The 22,549-nt window shown below is 44.4% G+C and overlaps 1 protein-coding gene across 1 annotated transcript; it reads right to left on the reverse strand.

Annotated features, from left to right (window-relative positions):
- Nucleotides 1-445: 445 nt before the first annotated feature.
- ACO2 (aconitase 2) lies at nt 446-22,456 on the reverse strand. The gene is made up of 18 exons (XM_056342171.1): nt 22,336-22,456; nt 16,368-16,510; nt 15,059-15,317; nt 12,739-12,831; nt 10,614-10,772; nt 10,060-10,210; nt 8,674-8,778; nt 8,325-8,416; nt 7,935-8,040; nt 6,697-6,854; nt 5,536-5,609; nt 4,725-4,836; nt 4,409-4,531; nt 4,056-4,211; nt 2,696-2,887; nt 1,763-1,895; nt 1,378-1,499; nt 446-947 (listed from the first exon to the last, which is right to left on the reverse strand). The coding sequence occupies exons 1-18, from the start codon at nt 22,369-22,371 to the stop codon at nt 804-806; spliced, it is 2,358 nt and encodes a 785-aa protein (XP_056198146.1). The 5' UTR covers nt 22,372-22,456; the 3' UTR covers nt 446-803.
- Nucleotides 22,457-22,549: the final 93 nt, after the last annotated feature.

Raw genomic sequence — 22,549 nt, forward strand, 5'->3', positions numbered from 1 at the left:
CTCAGCTCCCGTTTCACAGGGTCAGAGCTCTCGCTCTGTGTGCTGTTCTAATGAGGTACTCCTCAACACCAGTCTCCTGTTGTGGAGAAAGTAAGTTGTACTTGAGGAAATTAGTTTACTGCGTGATGCTGGGAAAGCATATAAATCGCTTGCTCCTTGCACATTTGTCATTGTTGCCCTAGGCAGGGATGTAGCTGGGAAGGGGGTGATAGTCACACATGTAGCCTGCAATAGGTTAAAGTGCAAGACAGCTGTGAGGGCTCTTTTTTTTCACTTGGTTGGTAGTTTTTTTCCATATAGCAATGATGTACAGAATAAGAAGTCGGCAAGTACCACCCTATATATCTCCAAGAATTTCGTTCCTACCCTCACAGCAACAGGGAAATAACAATGGGGAAACAGGGGCTTGAAAAGCCAGATAATTAATACAGTAACACATGGCAAAGAAATGGTCACATTCTTTATTTTCATTTTAAGTCTTTAGCCATCAGTAAAGTGAATGGGCAGAAAATAACCAGCTGAGCAGACAAATCCACCTTAGCCAGTTATTTCCAAATATAAATAACTGTGGGACAACCAAAATTGAGCCAAAATAGAAAAAGGGAGCTGGGGCATTTAAAAGACAAAAGTAAGCCTAGCTGTACTCCCTTTTCATAATGTCAGTGAAGAGGAAGTACCATAACAAAAAGGAAGCTATGGTTACATTTGATCAGACATTTATTCCAACAGTAGGCATGGAATTGCACTTTCATGAAAATGCCAAAGCTGAATTGAGTCCAGTGCACTGGGGACATTGTGCGTACTTAGCTTGATTTCTGCTGCAGCTCCTTCATTCTGTTCAGGGCACTGCCAGCCTGAAACCACTCTATCTGTGACTCATTGAAGGTGTGGTTCAGCATGATTGTTTCTTGGCTCCCATTGGGATGCTTGATGATGCATTTCAGAGGCTAAAGGAAGAAGACAGTTTTTATTTTCCCCCCTTCTCTTTCAAGGGAGCAAGTTAACAGAAGCCTCTCACAGGAAAATTCCTGCGTGTTTTTACAGGATTGAAAATGGAAAATTGGAGCTTGGGGTGGGTCTCAACAGAGAAGTGTGGTCGCAGTTCCTTCTGGGGAACACTCATGCTTAAGGCAACACATCCAGGAATTTGGAATACTGTACAAGGGTTTCTTGCAACCGTTCAGAATAAGGCAACCCGATTCTAACTTGCTCTCTAGCCACCCAGACCACTGGTGAAAAGCGTCTCGTCTGGCTGGTACTGCACTGCCCATCAGTGCCTGTGCTGCTTCAGGCCCCGCGCACACAGCTCGACACTGTCCCCCATCACCGGCACATCCCTGCCCCCCCACTGCAATGCCAAGACACCCAGACAGTTACCTTTCCGGGTGCAAAGTCTGCCAGCCCCACAATGCTTAACTTGTCCACAGGATGAATCTTGTTGTAGTCCGCTGGATCAGCGAAAGTGAGAGGCAGGAGACCTTGCTTCTTCAGGTTGGTTTCTGCAGAGAACAAACCACCAAGCACACTTGTAACAACGCTGCAGGGGATCAGTGTGTTGTACCTTCTGGCTGGCTCAGTGCTTCTCAGAGAAATGTTCCAGCAACAATTACAGTCTTTGCAGCAAAATCAGCATACCCGCTGTTTGTGGCCTATCTAACGATTCCTGACAAGAGGGTGTTGAGCCCTGGGGCAAGGCAAACACCACTTCCACTCAAACCAAATACATCCTGTTTACACACATCACAGGGGAAGTGCAACTCACCATGAATCCTGGCAAAGCTCTTGGTGATGATGACCCGGCCCCCCAGGTGACGTGGCTCCAATGCTGCGTGCTCCCGGCTTGATCCCTCACCGTAGTTTTCATCCCCAATAACTGCCCATTTGACACCCATTTTCTGTGACAAAAAACAATTTACACTTCTGCAGTCACCCAAGCAAGGAATTAATAACAAATACCCACCCACACATCTAATTTCAGTGCTACACTACTGACATTGCTGTGCTATGACACCTTCTCCCAGGTTTTGAAAAAGGACAGAAACAAAGGAATTAAATGCTTCACAGCAGTTAGGCACAGCCATCCTTTGCTAACAAGGACTAAGGAGGATTTCCCTTGGCATCCAGAGCAAATCCTTGCTGCCACCTTTCCTTCCCCAGAGCAGTGTTCATACCAGCCATGATCCCTGCTCTACTTATGGAATAGATACAGAAGATTTTAACTTCTGTCTACTGGGAGAACCAATCTGAGACCACTGCCAAGCTGTCCAGAGGGTAAGAGGACATATTTCTTGCGATTCTAAGCCAAGTGTTAAGGAATGAAGAGGACACCATTAAAATTTGTTTGAACATTAGACGAGTCACAGGTGGAACGCTCCAGGAGGCAAGATTTAGTTGCAGTCTGATGACACCTGTGCCTCGTAAGGTGTGCAGTGGCTAAAGGAGTTCTTCCCCTTTCATCCATGATTTCTGGTCCCCTCTCAATCACAAGATCCTCCTCCCTCTTCCCTGTGGCAGGTAGGGGGGACAGAATCTCCTACAGGAACTGCAATCATCAGAGCAAGTCCCAAGAAAAAGCCTCAATGCTGAGTGAATTCACAGCTGCCGTTACTTTAGAGCAGGAGGGCAAAATCCTTGGCACAGACTGTCCAAAGTGTAAACACCTTCTTAAAATAGATGTGCCAGGGGAAAGTCTCACCTTGTAGTAACGGGCTGTGTCTGGGACTGGGCCAAACTCCTGCGTTAATGCATTCCTCACAGAGTTGGCTTTGCCATTTTCAATGTTGATGGCGCCGATGAGCAGATTGTTGGAGATGTTGTCCAGATGGCCACGGAATTTGAGCCACGGTCCAGCTGCAGAAATATGGTCAGTGGTGCATTTCCCTTTTACCTAAAGGGTAGTAGAAGAGAAGAACGTTTTAGGATCGATCTGTGACTTGACCCTTCCTCAACACTTTTTACTGTAAAGGATCTTCACATCTCTTTATAAAAGGCACAAACTCAAGACAATTGCATCTGTTACAGATCAAGGCACTCTAAGGCAGAACACCATGGTCGTTCTGCACGTGATGGGTAGGAGGAACATCCCCATTCCAAAGGGCGAACTGTAAAAATGAGCTTAGCCATGACACCTCCTGCCATGTCCTCATTTCCCCCAGCAGCAGGTTCTTCAGGTACAAAAAGCAATTAATCCCTTCCTGCTATAGCTCACCCACCCTGCTGGAGGGGTTCAGCAAGATGCTAAGTATTTCCTCTAAGCTCCCAATCTGCACATAAGCCTTCTCAGCTTGTAAGAACAGAATTCCCAATGAGAGAGAAGTCCCAAAGTGCTTGCAAAGGAATTGCCCATGTCAGAAACTCAAGCACAGCTCTGTATGGCCCTTGGGAGTACCTGCACCACTGCCACTAGAACCAGCAATGTGCCTGAAGGTCAGCTCCTAAGAGGCTAAATTTCAGAATCCATCAGTGTATTAACCGAAGTTTTCATCCTGTTAACTCACCACAGGCAGTGAGGAAAAACCCATGTCTTCATTAAGAGACCGAAATACAGTATTTAACTGTTGTGAAGTAATTTTTTTTCCTATAAAATGGGAAGTGAACACACATACTGATGGATGAGAAGTTCCTAACGACCTCATTTCAGACAAAATGCATCTTAGAACAGTCAGGTATTAGAGATGCTAATTAAAGAACCTATCCACCTTTCTGCTGCAGGTTGTAACTGGGAAAAATTCTGCAGACTGCATGGTATGGATAGGATCTTATTATATAGGATCTTATACATGGCATAAAAAGCTTCACTTTTCATGGTATTAGCTAACCACTAGCCCAAAGGAGAAGCATCATTTGGTTTTAATAGAAAAATATAATAGAAAAAAGTATCAGTAGGAAACACCTGGAAGGAAGGAAGACCCTTGCTTCACTTTCCGTAACAATGTGGTTGTAGGGGAAGGAATCACAGATAGCTCAAAGGCATATCCAAAGCTCCTAGCCATTATGTGCAAACCCCTGTTTGAGCAGTCTTGTCATAGCCAGCGTTCCTCCACTTCGCTCCTGACCTTGATGAGGATCAGCATGTCTTCCAGATCCTTGCCGTCCCACTTATCGAAGGGCTCAAGAAGCTGGAGGCGCTGGCTGGTGGGGCTCACATCCACATGCTGCCCACTGCCATCCTTGGGAGGGTACTGATAGGTGTCCTGGCCTGGGTCAAACTCCTTCCAAAGAAGAAAGGAAAATCATCAGCCTCAGCCATCCACAACGACATATAAAGAGAACAAGCCAATACAGGCAACTGCACCCATTCTAGCTTTAACACTAAGGGAGAGGTCAGTGCATTCAAGTTCCCTTCCTACACGTAAACCACTACAAGTGACAGGCCTTCCCTCCCTCCACCTCCAGATGGAGCAGTTACCAGCTTGGGCAGCTCATCTGCATCAGGTGCTTCTAGTTTAAACTTCTTCCCATCTGCTCCTGTCAGGTAATCTGTCTCAGGGTTAAATTTTAGAGTGCCAGCAATGGACAGGGCTGTGACAATCTGAAAGAAAAAATGACACATTGAAAGGTATATTCTACACTCCATCTCTTCACTTCAAAGTCCTGTGCCTAACAGTCTCAAAGCCAGGAGCCAAGCCACAAACCAGGCTACACTGGGACTCTCCGGCAGGCAGAGGAATTAGTTCCCAAGACACCCTGAACTATTCCACAGCCCCCCTCTGGTTGTTTCTTACCTCCGGAGAGGTCACAAATGCATGAGTCTCTGGATTGGCATCATTGCGACCAGTGAAATTCCGGTTGTAGGATGTAACTATTGTGTTTTTCTCTCCTTTCTTGATGTCCTTCCTGTGAAAGAAACAAACATGCTTATCAAATCCAAAGGGAATATTGCTTCTAGATATCTCGCTGTTAAAATCCCCCAGCTTGGTTTTGGCAGCAATCACTATCCTTTGGAAACATGAATCAGTGCCTGGATGTTTTCTTCCCTTAAGCACAGACTGAAAATCACGGACAGCACAGAAGCAAGTCAGACACCGATACCTGGAGTAGTTTTCACAGCCCAATGTTACACTGTTGAACTGTCTAAACAATAATCAACTAAGTACACACTACCTTTGGACATCCCACCGTTAGCAATGACAAAGCCACATGAGAACGTGCCTCCCGTACCTTCTATTGGGAACTTTCCTCCCTGCCACTCCAACAACTGAAATTGGACCAACTCACTTTTCCTATTTTAAAAGGACGATACAAACTCATTCCAGCCTCTCACAGACAACAAATCTCTCTCCCCATTTTTTGCCTACTATTAGAAGCCTCCACACTTGTGGCCATTCTGCAGCTTCATTCATCTAAAGGCTCAATATAAAATTGCAGTCTTTCATTTCTCCACCTCCAGCGCATATCAGACAGCTATGGGCAACAGGTTTTTAAGCATTTATTTTTAAGTCCCAGTGTGTTACATTTACAATCAAATTTGGCTTCACAGAGCACTTCAGGAGCTAAAAGATGCAAAACTAGAGTGAGGTCCATCTTTCACTTTACCTGTCCCACTGGCCAATGCATGGCCCACAAGCGTTGGCAAGAACCAGCCCTCCAACATCTCGCAGGATTTGTGCCTGAGGGCAGAAAACAACTCTGTTATTAGTAGAAAGTCTGGAATAAGTTTCTGGGGTTGCTCTTTCAGGGGAAGGGGACACCTGCTTCTAACAAAAAGCACCAAGCCTGAGAAAATTCCCCTACTTGTTTCACTTTCAAGTTTTGAGTCACTTTTATAAATACACGGGGTTTGGCCCCAGTAAAGCTGTTAAATTAACACTGGGGAAGAGCACAGGATGACTTGCCACGGATGTTCCCATTCTCTACCTACTGCAGATTGAGCAATCCAGCTACTCTCAGATATCTGACTGAAGGGCAGTGTCTGGTCTGATTAACATCCTACATGCTTCCTGTCCATGTAAGGAAAGAATTGCTGACAGTGCAGGAGGCAAGTGTGTGTGCCTGCTCAGTCCGTTCCACAAACGATTCAATTACGAGGGCAGCTGTTAAGGACAGGTACGACTGTGGACTTGGCTGGAGGAGGCACTAAGCATTGGCTGGACATAGCCACATGCAAAGACTTGGTCCCCACACTGCGACAGCATTTAACATTTACTTAATATTAGAACTAATTAAAACACAGTTTTCTGCACAGCAAAGGGGAGAAAGTAAGTGATAGTTCCTCTGCAGAAACACTCCTTTAAAATAAAATAGGATTTTTGCCATAAGTTTAGTCTAAAATGGGAACCACCTTCCATCAAAAGGGTTTGCTCACATCTTAAACTATTCTTAAAGGAGAAAGCTGGATTGCAGGTGGATACTAGCCCTTCATCAGTCATGACCAGCCACAGAATCCCAGGAGCACAAGGCGTCCCTTGCTGGGCGTACTGTAATCTCCTCAGGGCCCCAGTTCCCAATAACTGTCCAGTTCCAATCCCATTCTATCTGCCCAGGTAGTAAAGATATCAGGTCAAAACACTATCAAGGTGATGGCAGGACCCACAAGCATAGTAATACAAGACTGGTTACTATATCAGTAATTGCACCTCTAGTGGTAAGTGAAGACAAAGTTTAAGTTTCCATTAGTTACCTCCAGACTCCCAAGTACCGTCTGGAAGAGAGTTTAACACTTAACTGTTTGGAAGTGTAAGGCGCAGACATACTCACATAACCATCCCTTTCAATGGTGGCACGGATCTGCTCTGAGCCTGGTGTGATTGTGAACTTAGATTTGCACTTCAATCCATGCGCTAATGCCTGTTTCGCCACTGCTGCAGAGCGTCCCATGTCCTCATAGCTGGAGTTGGTGCAGCTGCCAATCAAGCCTGTGGCATTTGATAGAAACAGGGAGGTGGTTATTGCAACCCTGGTTCTAGGAAGCTTCTCCCTGACCCACCTCTCAGCAGACAAAACAAGGGACAACCCCCTTTTCCACTGACAAGGAGTCTGAAATGGTTTCAGGTGCTAACACTGCCATGCCTCCCAGCAATACGCTGTGGTCACAAGCAACTCCTTGTGTAGCTTTGGAGGTTGCACAGTCAGAACACATGACCTGATCACTAGCCTAGTTAGTGTTTTAGAAGATCCAAGTGTCACCTACTTGCACTTCAGTTAAGCACATTACCAGAGAGGTATTGTCCCACAAAGATAAAAAAGGCTTCAAATCAAGATGGCAAGAAATGGAAGAAATGATGAAAAGAAAGCACCCTTCGTTACAGTACAAAGACCACACGAGGACATACTGTTCCATCCTGAGAGCATTCTGGTGTTAACCAGCAAAAAGTAAATTCTCTTTCAGTTACAGCTGCTCTTGATCCTATTTGTAACACTAAGAAATAACACATTTCCCACCTGGGATATGGTCTTCACAATGTACTTGCGTTTTTTCATTCCCCCCAGTGAGCAACACTTGAGAAGCTAGCCAACAGGTTACCATCACACAAGTGAGTATATCTATTTCCAAGCCTGCTCTTTAGGAGTAGCTTTACTATGTCCTGAGAGCTCAACAGTCAGCTGCTGGGAGGACTGACCATCATGCTCCTGACAGATCTTTGCAACAGACAAACCCATGTAACAACTATTGCCAAAGGTGTTCTTCAACAGGTAACATTCCTGTCAACCCTATCTTTCAAAAGCTTCCAAGGAGGTAAAAAACCTTGTCTGCCTCTTAAAATTAAACTCCCTCCAGCTATCCCAGATCTCATCCTGCACAGCTGGCCCAGGTGGTCACTACTCTTCCCAGCAAATTCATACAGCCATGAAGAAATGACACTGCAGCAAAGTCAAAGGATGTATAGCAGTAATTAAAGGATTGGATCTCAAGGTATTTTACCAACCGCTTAACCCACGACAGCAACACTTATGCCACAAGGATGAAGGCAGAGGAAAAAGCAAACGCTACTCACCAACTCTGATATCAACAGGCCAGCCTTCTTTTTCTGCCACAGCACCAATATCTGACACAGGGTGCGCCAGGTCTGGTGTGAAAGGTCCATTGATGTGTGGTTTCAGCTTTAAGAAACAGTGACAAAACTTAGAAATTACAGTAGCCAAGAAAAACCCCAAAACACAGCAGCAAATCAATTCCTTTCATAGCTCTATCTGGAAGCTATTTAAATAGAATTCTCCTACACAAACACCAGAGCAGGAGCTGTCGGTGAAGCAGACCTGAGTGGTTTCTGTATGTTCTAGCACAGTACCAGGGGTGTCACATCAAGCTACCAGCTTGGTCCTCATTCATACAAGGCAGAGTCACATCACAACATCCAAGATGGCAAGCAGGAAGGAAGCCTTACCTCACTGAGGTTGATTTCTATCACCTGGTCATACTGACAACCAGAATCCGGTACCAAATGTTGCTGGAATTCGTCCGCCAGTGCAGCTATATCTAGAAATGAAAGAAGCAAGATCTGAGAAGTGCAGTAAATGAGGGAAAAGAAAAAGCTTGGAACAGCTAAACACAGGGGGTCGACGATACCCTTCCCCAGCCACTTCATCTACAGACTGCCCCCTTGTAGCAGATGACCTACAGAACCATGCAAGGTCAGAAGTCACACCAGGACCCATTGTCGGAGGATGCTGCTCCCAGAATACACCTTCACTTGAACCCACACTTCCACCCACTTCAACCCCAAACCGTCTTACCAGCTCGCCCAGTCTTGCCCAAGTATTTCTTCATCCGTGCGTTGTAAGGGAAGATTGATGTGGTAGCTCCAATTTCAGCTCCCATGTTACAGATTGTTGCCATTCCTAGAGAAGGAGTGGGAGAAGAGACCACAGAGTCAATGAGAAAGTCCAAAGCCATCCAATTCTTCAAAAGTCAGTCCATGGAGAAGACAGCAAAGCCAAGAGAGATCAGGGCATTAGCCACAGAAACCTAATTCCACAGCAGAGGTCACACTGACTACATAATGGCTGGCTCAGCCCCTAATGTTTCTGACCAATACAGTGCCTGTGACCAGACTTTTCTGCAATGAAGGAACTGAAAGCTACACCAATTCTTGCAGATACTGGAAGGGATGACAGGGAACCCCCTGTCTGCACTGAGCACCAAATATATTTACAGCAGTGAGCAGTGTCTCTGCTACCTGCAAAGAGTGTCCTGACGCTCCCTACTATCTCATTTATCTTTACTGGAAAAGCCAGAAATTTGTGAGAAATTTAATGGGTTGAATAAAAAGCTTCCAGTGATTGAACACAATATAAAAAATGCACATTTGCTTATGGCACTGGGATCACCCAAGCCTTTCAAGGACACAGCAATGAAACTATAGAAGCTGCTGTTTTACATTTAACAAGCCAGAAGCAGAAATCAGAGAGGTCAAGATCCTCTGATTTCATAGAAGAAAAATCCCAAATTGCTCTCAATTTGTAAAACCAAACATTCCAAGTTGTAGCCAACCCATGCTAATACATGAAACCAGCTTGAAAGCTGCATTTCAAGCCAAAGGAAGGGACACTTCTCATAATTTTGTCCTAATTAGCATCATTACAGACAACTGCAATTTTTCCTGGTTCAAACTCAGCACCCAAGACTCACAGTTAGCTAGTGTAAGACTGCATGTTACAAACTGCTGCTTTCTGGTCTCCCCTCTGCCCTACTTCTCTCAAAAGCTTTTTCTTTAGCAATTGTCACAAATGTACCCCTTCAACCTGTTTCTTTCCTCTATCTGCAGCCTATTTTAGGCTGAAATAAAAATAACCTTTATCTCTGACATCTCCACCCTCTAAGCATACGCCGGAATACAACCACCCTTACTTTTATCCTGACACATCATCTTGCAGGATTCTTCACAATTAGCCATTCAGTGTTCTCAAAGTCGCAAAAAGATTCAATGGAGAAGAGGTCACTTTTTCACTAAGAGGGAGTGCTACCTCCCCCCAACTCTCCCAGTTTGCCACATACTAATCACCTGGCCAGGCTATGGGAAAACGTTTTAGTACTTCTTACCTGATTCCCTTCCCAGCCTCCGCAGACAACATCCAGCTACAACAACAATCCCCTCGGGTAAGAGATTTGTGTTGTCTTACCAGTGCAAGAGATTGAATCCACACCAGGCCCGTGGTATTCGATGATGGCACCTGTTCCACCCTTGACAGTGAGGATGCCAGCCACTTTCAGGATCACATCTTTAGGAGAACTCCAGCCTGAAAGCTTGCCAGTCAGCTTTACACCAATAACCTGACCAACATTAACAGAAAAAAAAATATTAAAATACTGACACCATTTCCCCTTTTATCAGCCAAAAGGATTCCTCAGAATTTTTCCTAAGAATCTGGGTGGTCACCATACCAAAAAGGAGAAAATCCTTAAGCATTAGAACATGTGCACAAGACCTGAAACCACTGACAGGGTCAACTGAAGGGAGATCAGTGGTCACCTATTTCTCTCAGTCCCTGGGTAAAAAGGAAATCAAAACTCAACTGCCAATGAAACAGATCAGCTGTTTGAGCCAGTCTGTAATTACAAACAAGACTGTAATGGTATAACAGCGCTTTATATACACAGTGCCTGAAAAATCAATGTTTCTTACACATCTTATCTCACCCTTCACATCAAAGATTAGTATTCCTTCTGCTCCTACCTTTGGACATTTGAGCTCCCAAGGGATTCCTGCCATGACATCTACAGCATCAGCTCCACCCACACCAATGCAGATTCCTCCCAAGCCACCTCCATTGGGGGTGTGTGAATCTGTGCCGATCAGCATAACCCCAGGGTAGGAGTAGTTCTCCAGAATGATCTGAAAATAAAAATGGATTGTCTGCTTGCTTGTTTTTTGGGAAAGGAGGCGGAAGACAACAAGAAAGAATACAAGAACAAAAATTTACATCAGTATGTATTTGCAGATTTCAGTAGCAAGACAGTAATTTAATTTGGTTTGGATTGGAAAGTCACATTTGTTTCAAACTCCTTGTGGAGGATATAATGACCGAATGAGGTACCAAGCCTCAGCCCCAGGATCCTTGCTTATCCCAGGATAGTAAGAAAACTTTGAAAGTGATCTCTGTTTTTTTTCACTGGAAGACTCGTTCCAAGTCAGGCTTTTGCTAAGGTGCCACTTTAAGGGCTCAAAAGTCCGTTCCTTAGTCTCCATCAACTGCTGAGCAAGTCAGTTCACCTGTCCAATGCTAGAGACCTTTCACAGTCTTTATGCTCCCGTAGCAGCAGAAAACCAACAGGCTCCTCCAATCCATGCTGCCAGCCAAAAACCTAATCACATAGAACTCCTCATAAACACACCAAGAGGCTGCCCTTCCCTTATCTCTGCTGTTGATTCCATGCAAGACTCTTCAACTATCAACAAAACCACAAAACAGCTCTTTAATGAAAAACAATGAGTTTTCTATGGTAGCAACACAGTAGAGAACTCAAGCTAATGAACTTCTCACTGCGTATGTGCCATACCAACACTACAGACAGCCTTTCTGGGAAGCACAGAACTCACAGCACGTGCATCACAGAACGGCTTCGACAGAACTAAGGTGGTGGCCCTTTACTGAGAAGGCCAAGGCTTTGCTTCTAGTACTTCCAGCTTTATTTGCTTGTAGCTCACATTAATATACTGTTGCAAGAAAGATAACTTTCAAGGCCTCACTTTGCCAGAGCTGGACTCTGAAGCTATAAAACACAACAAATTTTCTCCAGTCAGAGAAAGCCAGGCTCAAGAAAGCTGGTAACCACGGCACAGAGCTATGCTGCCAGATGACAGATATTACAGGCAGTTTCAGAGCACAAATGACCTGAAGTGTTCCCACAACCTTTTGGAGAGCTCATCTATTTTATTTCCTTTCTCTGTTGCATCACACCAAGTTCAGGTAATCTTAGTAACTCATTTTTGTAGCTAAGAAAACATAGCAGAGAACTCCTGACTGCATCTAGTGACAAGTTCCATGCTGGCAGGGTGCTTACCAGTCATCCATTCTCCTCTCCACTCCTTTTGTTTTGTGCTGCACTTCATTTTTTACTGCCTGTGACCCAGAGGAACAATGAAAAATGTCTACCGGGCCCACAAAGCAAATCAACCAAGAGCAAGTTAGGGAAATCCTGCCAGAAGTGTTGGTTTAAAAAACAAACAAGGAAACAAAAAGCCTCATTAAGTGGTAAGTCAGCTTGGACAGTCATATTCTTTTAAGATGCAAGTGCTATAACAAGAAAATTTCAGACTTGGAAACTGGTTTGCATTTTATTCAAATTCACATAGCAACTCATTATGCGTTGCCATTCTTAAGTACTTAAAAGTTGCTTTGCTCAGTGTCCTCATATACACTCCTGTTTTTTATGGAACCAAATGCATACGAAATACCCAAAAAATTTGTTCCCAAAGCCAATTTCCTTACCACCAAAAGCAATTCATGTTAGCCCTATGTAGCCAGCTTCATGTCATCACCTTACTGTCCCAACTGTACCAAAAGGAGCCAGCCCACAAACAGTTAAGAGATTTCAAGTTTCTGTGATTCACATGGCATGGTGTTGGCACTACCCGATTATGCATCAGGTTACAGTTTGACCAAAATAACCTTTAAGAAAAAGCACTGTTGCCAAGATAACAGAGAGAACAAGCAAGAAACCTCACCCGCCTCAAGGAAAGCCAGGGTTTTTTTCCCTAAGCTGATGAAATTCTCTAAGGGTTTCCACTTGAGCACTCTCTTCACCATAGGGTAAGAGAGCCACTGTACGTTCAAAGATTGCAAACATGCACACTTTACCTGGTGAATGATTCCCGACCCAGGTTTCCAGAATCCCACTCCATACTTAGCACCAGCTGTCGCTAGGAAGTTGTACACCTCCTGGTTTATATCCTATTCAACACAGGGAAATGCACAGCATTAATAACACATTTTGATCTTTCATACATCAAGAGTTCATTCAAATATATTCCCTCCCCTCCCATGCCTGACTGTAGTTCGCTCCAGTTTTGTAGCAGCCAGAAGGAGGTGCACATCGCTTTTAAAACTAAAAGGGATCAAGACTTCACCAGTCAGTTGTAACAGGCCATTTAATTTCATCCAACTTGTAGCTCTACTAAAGCATCTTTTTTAGTTTCCAATTCCAAACAACACAAGGGAAATACACAATTAAAGGAAACCCCTGCCAATAAGGCTTTTAAAAATGCTCAGCTCACTTCTCATATTCTCATGTGGGGTTTCTTAACCCATTTCCCTCCCTTCTAGCCCCTCTTTGCTTCTCTACCAGCTGTTCCTTTTGCTTTACAGATGCCTTGCAGACATTTCAAACCCCTTAGATAAACATTTTGGCTTTATTTTTACAGATTAAGAAACAGAACTGGCAGTTGCTCACTGCCAGGGGAGTTGGTGGGTGTCATTTCTCATTCTACGAAGTCCCCTGTCTGACTCACACAATGCTGCCTTTCTTGCTGCACTATCACCATTACTGGTGGAGGTCACACTGTGAAAATTGCTTGTGAGAATAACCACAGTTGCCAAGGAAGTATGACACTATTATGTCCTGATAGTTCTTGGCAGAGGAGTAGCAGAGTAGATAAGATAAGCACTAGAAGGAAAGAGTTTCTTAAAGACTGTTCTCATGCAGCTACACTTCAGAATAAAGAGAAAGGGGAACTTAAGATAATGGAAGAATTGTCTCAGCACACATTTGGTGAAGTTTCCCATGAAGCAGCAGCTCTTTAAGCCTCATTTTTCACCAGGAGTTGGGTCACTTCACTCTGTGCATCCCTCCCCCAGTAAAGCACGCTGATGTGCCAGGAGCAGATCCAAACCACCCTCTGGCCTGCCAGCATTCATTGTGTGCCAACTGGCAGCAGCAGAAGTAGAACCCAGTCAGAAGAAGGCAGGACCTTTACTTGCTCTGCTCAGAGCGGATGGAGGGAGGGACTCAGCTCAGGGCTGCAGGGAATATAGCTGCACTACAGAGAACAAATGCAGCAATAGAGGGGAGGGAAGACAGGACATGAAGGGAAGGAAACAAAGTGTCTTATTTACTAAGTCCCAAATTCTTAGTCACACAACTTGGGCACAACTTAGAACTGACACAAGCAGAGCAGAAGAACTCCCCAAATTCACCTGAGTGGTCTAAGTTGCTTTACTGTGGCCTGAAGGAGGAAGCCAGAAGCAGTTACTTCAGCATCAGGTCTTTCTGTGAGTAGATATGGACTAAAATCTTAAAATACAGCTGAGCCTCCACAAACTGTTTACTGTTCGTAAATTTTGGTATCAACATCCAAGGCACAAATCCTCCTGGCTCTGACAGTGGACTTAGGCTAGGCCTACTTGGAGTAACAAGATTTCCCCCACCTCCCTGCTATGCTACAAGCACGTTCTTCCTTGGCAGATGCATTGTGGTGTGTAGGAAAGAGGTGAATATATCTATATTTAACAGAAGCTCCTATGGAAGAATAAGCTGTAAAACAGTGAGCGAGAAATTGTCAAAAGGCAGTTGGACAAACACCACACTGAGGTTCCCAAATAAAAACCAACATTGTCTATGCTTCTATACATATTTATACCTACCCTTGCTAGCCCTGAAAGCTGTACATGCTTCAATTAGTGTTCTTCATCTGATCCCTAGCAAATAGTAGTTATTTGCTCCCCTGTCACATGACATACCAGTGCAATGCAGACACACATATGTCCAGGGAGTTTTTCATACTGCCATACTGCAGCATAAAGTGTGTAACTCTCTAGAGTAATCTGGCTTCCTTTTTTCCCCTTTGAAATAGATTCTTCCTCTTTCCTTAGCTGAAGTATCTTCTCACTCTCCAGAACACTTATATGACCTGGGCTTCCATCATTAACAGATTAAGAACAGCTTCTCCTACATTCATGGTCCTTTAAACCATGTAATGGATGAATCTCAGCTGAAAAACTCCCAAAGATCCATTTACTGTTTCCTTGCTGCATCTGACCTATGTACAGAGCTGACCACCACAGGCAATCTGTTACCGTATCTGACTCATGGCTGTCCTTCTGGGGAAAAAAAAATAAATATCTTCCTTTGACTGCAAGGAGGCTTTCAAACAGACAGAATTTAAGTTTCTGCGATAGTGACCTTGGCTCTTCGAAGATCCTTTTCACCACCTGACTGGGCTTCGATGAGGTGATCACAGTGGATGGTGGAAGGCACGGCCACTTTTGGCAGCCCACTGCTGATGAACTGTAGCATTGCCATCTGAGCAGTGGCATCCTGCATGGCCACACGGTCTGGCCGTAAGCGCAGATAGGTCTTGCCCCGCTCAATCTCTTGTTTTGCTGGGTCATCCAGGTGTCCATACACAATTTTCTCAGACAAGGTCAGGGGACGGTCAAGCCTGGGGAGAAGAATTTTAGTATCTGCATCTAGTGTACTTCCAACATTCCTGATATCACTCGGACTGTTAAGACCTATTAACACACAGAAATCTGCATGGTCTTCTCACAGCACTAAAACATCAATTGGCAGCTGGCTAAAACAAGGGCTGTCCAGAAAATTCTGAAGTGTGTGGACTGATGTCACTTTATGCTTTCTTTTCTAAACTTCCTATACAGTAAAAGAAACACTGCCTCTGTTCATTTCTTGAGTCATACCTCACGATGGCCAGCGTGGAGGGGAGACAAAGGTCAGACTCAATTCACAAATACCAGATCCCATAGCAAGCAAGTACAACTAAGCAGTTTCATGACCTCAGACCTTTCATCCTGCAGCTGTATCAGTTGAGGAACTTATTTATGTCAGTGGTGAGATCTTCTGAGAAGTAACTAAGGGACAATGACTTGAAATGAGAGCTACTGCATTTAACAAAGAACGCAAAGACTGAAGGACATGTCATACAAACCACTGCTGAGGTAAGTGGAGCAGGAATGACAACTTAGCAGGCACACAAGCCTCTATCAGCAGATTAAGGTCATCATGTTTACATATGCTACAAATTCCTAGCCCTCCTTCCCCTGCCTAACACCTACAGCGAAACACAGGAGAACATTCACTGTTGAAAGAGTGCACAGGAGCATTAGCCTATAATGACCACTGCCCACGCACTGCTTCCCCAGAAAGGAGCAAGGGCCAATACAAAGACTCTTCAAAGACGGCATTAAACAATGAGGACAGAGCCCTTTCTAACACCTCCTCTGCACTGGCCTGGTTCTGTGCATGTTGCAGTGCTTCATCGTAACCTTCAACACTTCCCACAGTGACCTACCACTATGTGGAGACACCACAACTCATGCTTCACTACATCTGTAACTGCCACTGCTTCAAAGCTGCTCCCCCTAGTAAATATTCCCTGTGCCAGGGCCCCAACATGTTTTTTTCCTCCTCTCCCAACACTGCAGAGCTAAATTCTGCACACTGACCCCTCCCCTCTTCCCTCCTCCACTCTTACCTCTTACGGACAATGTTGATGTTCTTCTCCAGCTTTTCATAATTTATGTACTCATTAGGCTCGAAGTGGCTCATGGCCACCTTGGCCCGCTGGCACAGGACAGGAGCAACATGGTAGCACCGTATCCCACTATTCAAGGCATGCTGGAAAAGGAAGAGTATTAGCATTGGAACCTTGCAGAGTGAATCCCTACAACATCAGTAAACCAGTTGCTTTTCAGTTGTCATTCCTGGGACTTCAAAGGCAGAGGAACTGAGGAATTGCAAGATTTTTAAAGGTACCCAATAAACATTTGATCATACAATATTGTATATTACATTAAACAGTGAGACACCAGGTTACCCAGAATGGGTAGCATTTACCAAATTATTTCACATTTCTATTTACAGCACCAGATGCCTTATGCTTTCAGTGAGAAATCTGCTTTCAGGATGAAATAACTCTTAAGCAAATACTAGTTTGTTGTATTCCTGACATATTACAGCCATGGTGGAGAAGAACCTACACAGTTTCCAAAGCAAGTTAACCCCAGGTTTGTATTTTCTCACTGGTATTGAGTTTACATTGAAGGACTGGCAGGTGACATAGTATGGGACTGACTAGATACCCATCTGTTTCACCATCACATACTAAGTTCCCTATGCAGGATCCCTGGATACCGTTACAAAACTTGTATTTCCACATAAGGTGAGCCACATTTCAATGCTAGAGTGACTTTGATGTACATGCCTGGTCTATGATGTAACACAGAGCAGGAGAGAGGCAACATGTGGTACAAACATCAGCTTCATCAACCTGGCTGCATGAATCCACATGCTATTTATCTTCATTCTCACAAAGGCATCTTCACCTTTCCCCTCAGAAAGGCCTTGCACTTGCACTACAGGTGAGTTAACAGCATGACAGATGAACTATACTGGGAGCTGAACACATCAGCAGAAAATGCCATGGAAAAAAAAGCCCAAATTTCACTTGGCAGCCTCCACAGTGAAATGGTTCCCTGGACCTTGGGAGAAGTGCAAGCTATGGTGAGGTACCTTTATAGCACCTGACCTGAAAGAGACAGGTCAGTGCCCAGCATTAAAAGGCTCTCACACGGCTTCGAAAACTGAGTCAGAAGGCAGTCTCCATAAAAGCTTCCAAGGATTTGGCACATGAGTCTCTTACATTCTTTGAAAGTCTCTGTCATCGACACTAGAAGTCTGGAAACAGACCGAAGACAAGAGTTCAGAGCTCTTCCTCCTCCAGTATGACGCTTCAATCTTAATCCTGTTTTTCTATTAATCTTCTGCTTCACTGTTACAAAGGTTTTATGAGCACAGGTTAATAAACATAGTGGTATTGCACTAAATATCCCTTTTGTATGTAAATCAGCAAATATTCCTTGCACAGAACACAATCACAGTACCTACCACTGTTTTTGCATTGTCAAATACGCTAGTCAATTCTTTAGATCTGTGCAATCATTTTTACTTTCCTTGTGAATATTTCTTCCAGTTCTCTTGTTACCAGCATTGAAAACATTGCCTGAAATAATCACAGTCAATGAGACATCACCAATTTTTATCCACATCTCTTGTTTTATTGTCCTTTTGATAACATTTATTAGCATGTTACACAACAAAAGTTCAGGAAACCTAGGTGAGATCATAATAGCCAGCACACTAGCAATAAGGGTGTAATTTGCTTTTTTACCAAACAATCCTAAACTATTAGACACACAGCTTTTTGGTAGGAGCAACAGAGATCTACAGCAGCTGCACACCACTTTCATTGAAGAGCATCTGATGTAAGTGAACATGAACATGGTGGTACAAGAGGGCAGTGCTTCTCCAGGAGTGCAAATGAAACCCAGTCATCAAATTTCACTGCTCACAAATTAAGCACTTTAAGCTTAGAACTTCCACAACTTATCACAGGTGTCAGAATTGAGACTTTTCCTTCTGCCACCAGAAAAAAAAACCCACAACTGAAACCAAAACCACCCAGCTTCTCATTGTTTAATATACATAAGGTACCTTTTATCCAGCAGCCATGTAACTTCTGTGTTTATTTTGTTCTCCACCACACCACCACCCCCTTTTTTTTTAAAAAAACTTAAGCATTTACGCAATTAAAGCTGTGGAATTATCTTTACCTCACAAGATATCCATTATCTTGCGAAAGTCTCCAGCTGCTGGAGTGGCTGGAAAAAACACTGAGGGATTTCATAAATGTTCACGGAAAAATAATCTCTTCCCCAGACTAGGAAAGATACTTGGTTTAATGCAGTAATTCTTTCTCAATGTCTGCTCCTCCCCTCCCTTAACCCTGAAACAACTGATTAATGCAGTTCCTCCCTGTCACCCAGTAAAACGAAAGCTAAATTTCATCATAATTCAGTGTACAGAAGAACAAATTTGCAACTTAAAGTAACGGCAGAGGCTTCAAAGCATTCTAGTCTTGCCTTGGACCAAAGCTGATTATGATAAAAATTTAAAGCAGGGCTCTCCAAAGACAGGTGCAAAGAAACTTTTCAGATCAAATTCATATAAAATCTTTTCAGTTTGAACATACACGTCTAAGTATCTTTTTATTTCAAGAAACAGCTTGATGAAATGTAGTATTTATTAAAATACTACATAAATATTCAAATGGTAATTGCAGAAGTAGCAACACAAAGTAGTTGACTCCTGCTTGACCACAACTTCAGGCTACTAGAAATGGGAAGGTAGTGTGTTTGAGGTGAAGGATCCTGCCTGGACATGGAGATAGGCAAGAAAAGTCTGGAAAACTGAAGGTCTGTCTCTGTGATGGCCAGTAAGACTAAGGAAAAATAATCACTTCAGCCAATCAGTTTCATAAGACTAGACAATAATTTTTGTCTACATAAGACTTTTAGAAGGCACCTATTAAAAAGGCACCATCTTATTTTACTGGGATCTAAATCTCATCCCACATCTCTATTCTGTTGGGAATTAATTAATATGGTTGTTCTGATGTTGGCGCCCAGCAAGCCTAAGGATCCGTTACCAATAATGAGCAACAGCACATACTGTCTGGTCTCTCCTCATGAAGAATCTACAATATATCACTCATCACACTTGTCAATTTTCCATGCTTGTCCTTCTTCCACTGCATCCTCTGAAACAGGGTGGCAGAAATACAAGATTAAGGAAAAGCCACAAACCTAACAGCTTCCAGCTTCATTCCTTCTCAGTCTTCCCCAAAACAGCAGGTGGTTTGTGGTCTTCTGTGGTGTTTTTTTTACTAAGTAGTGAGAAGTGCCTTGAGACCAATGGCTGTGGGAAGAAGACAGCCAGCAATCTATACATCTTCCCTTTTATCCAAGAACTATTAATTTCCAGACTGACCACCCAGGCGTTACCAGGTGATCTCCTCTCATGTGGCAGTGGATCTGTTATTCCAGCACCTGAGTGTCCTTATTCAGATTTCAGTTTAAAAAATGGCAGTAATCATTACACAGCTCCTGAGCCTATTGGTATTTTGGCAGGTGAAAAGCTTCCTTAACTAAGACACAAAAAAAGCCAGCCTATTAAATGGGTCAATATTTTTTTAACTCTGTATGGAAGCCAACACTTACCTTTATAGATTTTAAAAGTCCCTCTGGAAAAGCTAGCTGTCTTGCATTTAGCTCACTACAGTGAGTTCAGATGCAAGGGGAGTCTGAATTCAGAAATTAACTTATATTTTGGCAGCAGATATGGTAGACAAATCCACTAAGCAAAAGCTCATGTTCAAAAGAGTAGCAACTGTGCTACATGCACTCTTATCTGGGAAATCAGTCCCAGAAATCCTAACTGAAACCCAAAATACCATCTTTCCTCATCCTCCCTGATCTAAGAACACTAGCCAAGTTTCCAGCATTCACCATGATTCAGCCTAAAAAAAACCCCAGTGTGGTATAATCAAATTGTAAATGTAGCCTAATTTTCTAGACTTACCTCCAAAGAGCAACCAAAATTAGGGTTCTGAAGATGAGTTTAGGTCTAACCAACACTGCTTTTTGCCAGCATACACAAAGCTTCCCATACACAATTTCAGTACTTACCTACAAGGCCTTAAATAAACCCCCATAACTTTACAGTTTAGAGTTTTACAGTACTTTCAGTCAATTCTCAGCCAATGTGGCTCAAGAAATGGGATGCTACTAAAAGCAGCTCCCAGGCATGAAAAAGATCTTGACCCTTTCAGGCTATTAGAAGAACTGACAGTCAGCCCACACCAGGCAAATTCCAATGTATTTCCCTCAGAACTAAGCTTCCTATGCAGTTCCATTCCAAAACAACTCTAGGATGAGAGATGAGTAGAACTGATGTTAATACCATGTGCCATGGTCAATGCTGGCACCATCACAGTGACTGACAAGGTGATTCTCATATCTCTATCTCATATCATTCTCATTAATCTCTAGGCTGCTACACATGAGCAAAAAGAATTATTTGGCTCCTAAAGAGATCACGTAGAAGCATGTTTGATTACCATCACAGATTTAGCTCTTCACAGGGCGGGGGGGGGGGGGGTGGGAAATGTACCCTGAACCTGATAATAGAAGACAGCCTCCTAGAATATTAAATTCCCCATGTTCACTGTGCTAGCACGTTCTTTGTTTTACATTATACAATATTAATTTTAGCAAATGACTGCTTGTTCTCATGCAATGAGCACCATAAAACAAGAACCAATTCATTATCCCAATAAAAGATTTACCTTTATTTTATTAGTCATTTCTGTTCAAAGTACAAACTAAAAACCATTTAATGATTAAGAATGAAGATACCAAGTTAACCAAAATGATGCTAATCTGTAGCTTTTACTTAAATTAAAAAAGCTACACTTTACTAAAACACCTATCTCCAAAGTAAGGAGTAATATAAAACATGAATTAAGCTTCACAAAGTACTTTCAGAATACTAGAAGCCACATTCTTATTTCAGCTCCCTAAAAAATGGGAACATGTTAGCCAAGGTCACAAATGGCAAACTAGGCAGTTAAATTGCCTGACTTTGTCACATGCTTTGCTAAGAGGAGCACAGGTTTATTCCTTATCTGTGTTAGCAGCCCTAAAAAAATAAACCTGCATCCTGCTATGTGCCTTCCAGGCTTTAGAAGATCATAGTCTTTGTTATTGAGTATACATTAAACGCAATAATGCCTCAAGGAAGGCAATCTCTGTGGCAAGCTAGTATTACAGGCTGACATGATTTTTAGAGGTCATGATAGACAAGACTGCGAACCACTATCACTGCCTTGGAAAAAAGTGCAGCTTATGTGCCTGTCCAGGCTGCTTTTTCAGTCTTCCTAGGTCCCGCTTACGTATAGACCCTGGCACCTTTTTCACTCAGGAGCTTCTGTTCATATTAAAAGTAGGACTTTTGAAGTAAAGTAGCCAAAAAACAGCCTTTGCCCTCAATCACACAACGAGGAGTTACCTTGTCCTGCTTGCTGCACGCTGGCAAGGGGAAGAAACAGAAGCCGAGAGGAAGACAAAAAGCACGCCCCCGGGAAAGGTTTTTTATTTCAGCCTCAGAGCCCATGCCCGGCCGCTCACTGCCCCACCAGGCGCCCCGGCGAGCCTGGGGTTTGACAGCGACCCCAACCCACCGAGGCGAGGCCCGGCCGGGGCGGGGGAGGCGGCGGGGCCAGGCCGCGTCCCCGCCGCCCCGTTCACCTTGCGCTCACCTTGAGGGCCGGCCGGGCCTGGCGGCGGGACGCACCCTGCCCCGGAGCCCGGGAGGCGGCCGCGCTGCCGCCGCGGCCTCCCCGCCATCACCATGGAAACGGGGCGCTGGGCCGCGCCGGGGACACGCTGACCTACAAGCCAGGCGGGGACAGCCCGCTCCAGAAGCTGCGGCCGCCGGCCCGCCAGGCGGGTAACGGCCCTGGCCTCGCCGCGGCCGGCTGGCTGGCAGGCTGGCTGGCTCCCTCCCGCCTCCCGCCCCGCCCGCCGCCACGCCGCCCCGCTCACCCGCAGCCGAGCCGCCAGGACGCAGTACGGCGCCATTTTGTTCACTGACAAAGATGAAGTCGCGCCCCGATGGCGTCACGCGGCCCCTTTCAAACCTCCGGCGCGTGGGGCGGGGCCGCCACGGGGCGGGGCCGAACAGGTCCTGGCAGGGGGGTCCCCGCTCCAAGAAGAGGGTCACTGGCCGCGTCGCGGGCCTTCCCTGGGCGGAGGAATG

Source organism: Falco biarmicus, chromosome 5 (genome assembly GCF_023638135.1).
Source record: "Falco biarmicus isolate bFalBia1 chromosome 5, bFalBia1.pri, whole genome shotgun sequence".
In the NCBI taxonomy this organism is placed as follows: domain Eukaryota; kingdom Metazoa; phylum Chordata; class Aves; order Falconiformes; family Falconidae; genus Falco; species Falco biarmicus.

What these genes read in the sequence shown, in the direction of transcription:
- ACO2 (XM_056342171.1), bottom strand. Translation starts at nt 22,371, where the DNA reads ATGGCGCCGTACTGCGTCCTGGCGGCTCGGCTGCGG. An exon ending in TCCTGGCGGCTCGGCTGCGG is followed by an intron (nt 16,511 to 22,335) that starts GTGAGCGGGGCG and finishes TTCCTTTTCCAG; the next exon opens with CATGCCTTGAATAGTGGGAT. An exon ending in CCATTGAAAGGGATGGTTAT is followed by an intron (nt 5,610 to 6,696) that starts GTGAGTATGTCT and finishes TTCTGCCCTCAG; the next exon opens with GCACAAATCCTGCGAGATGT.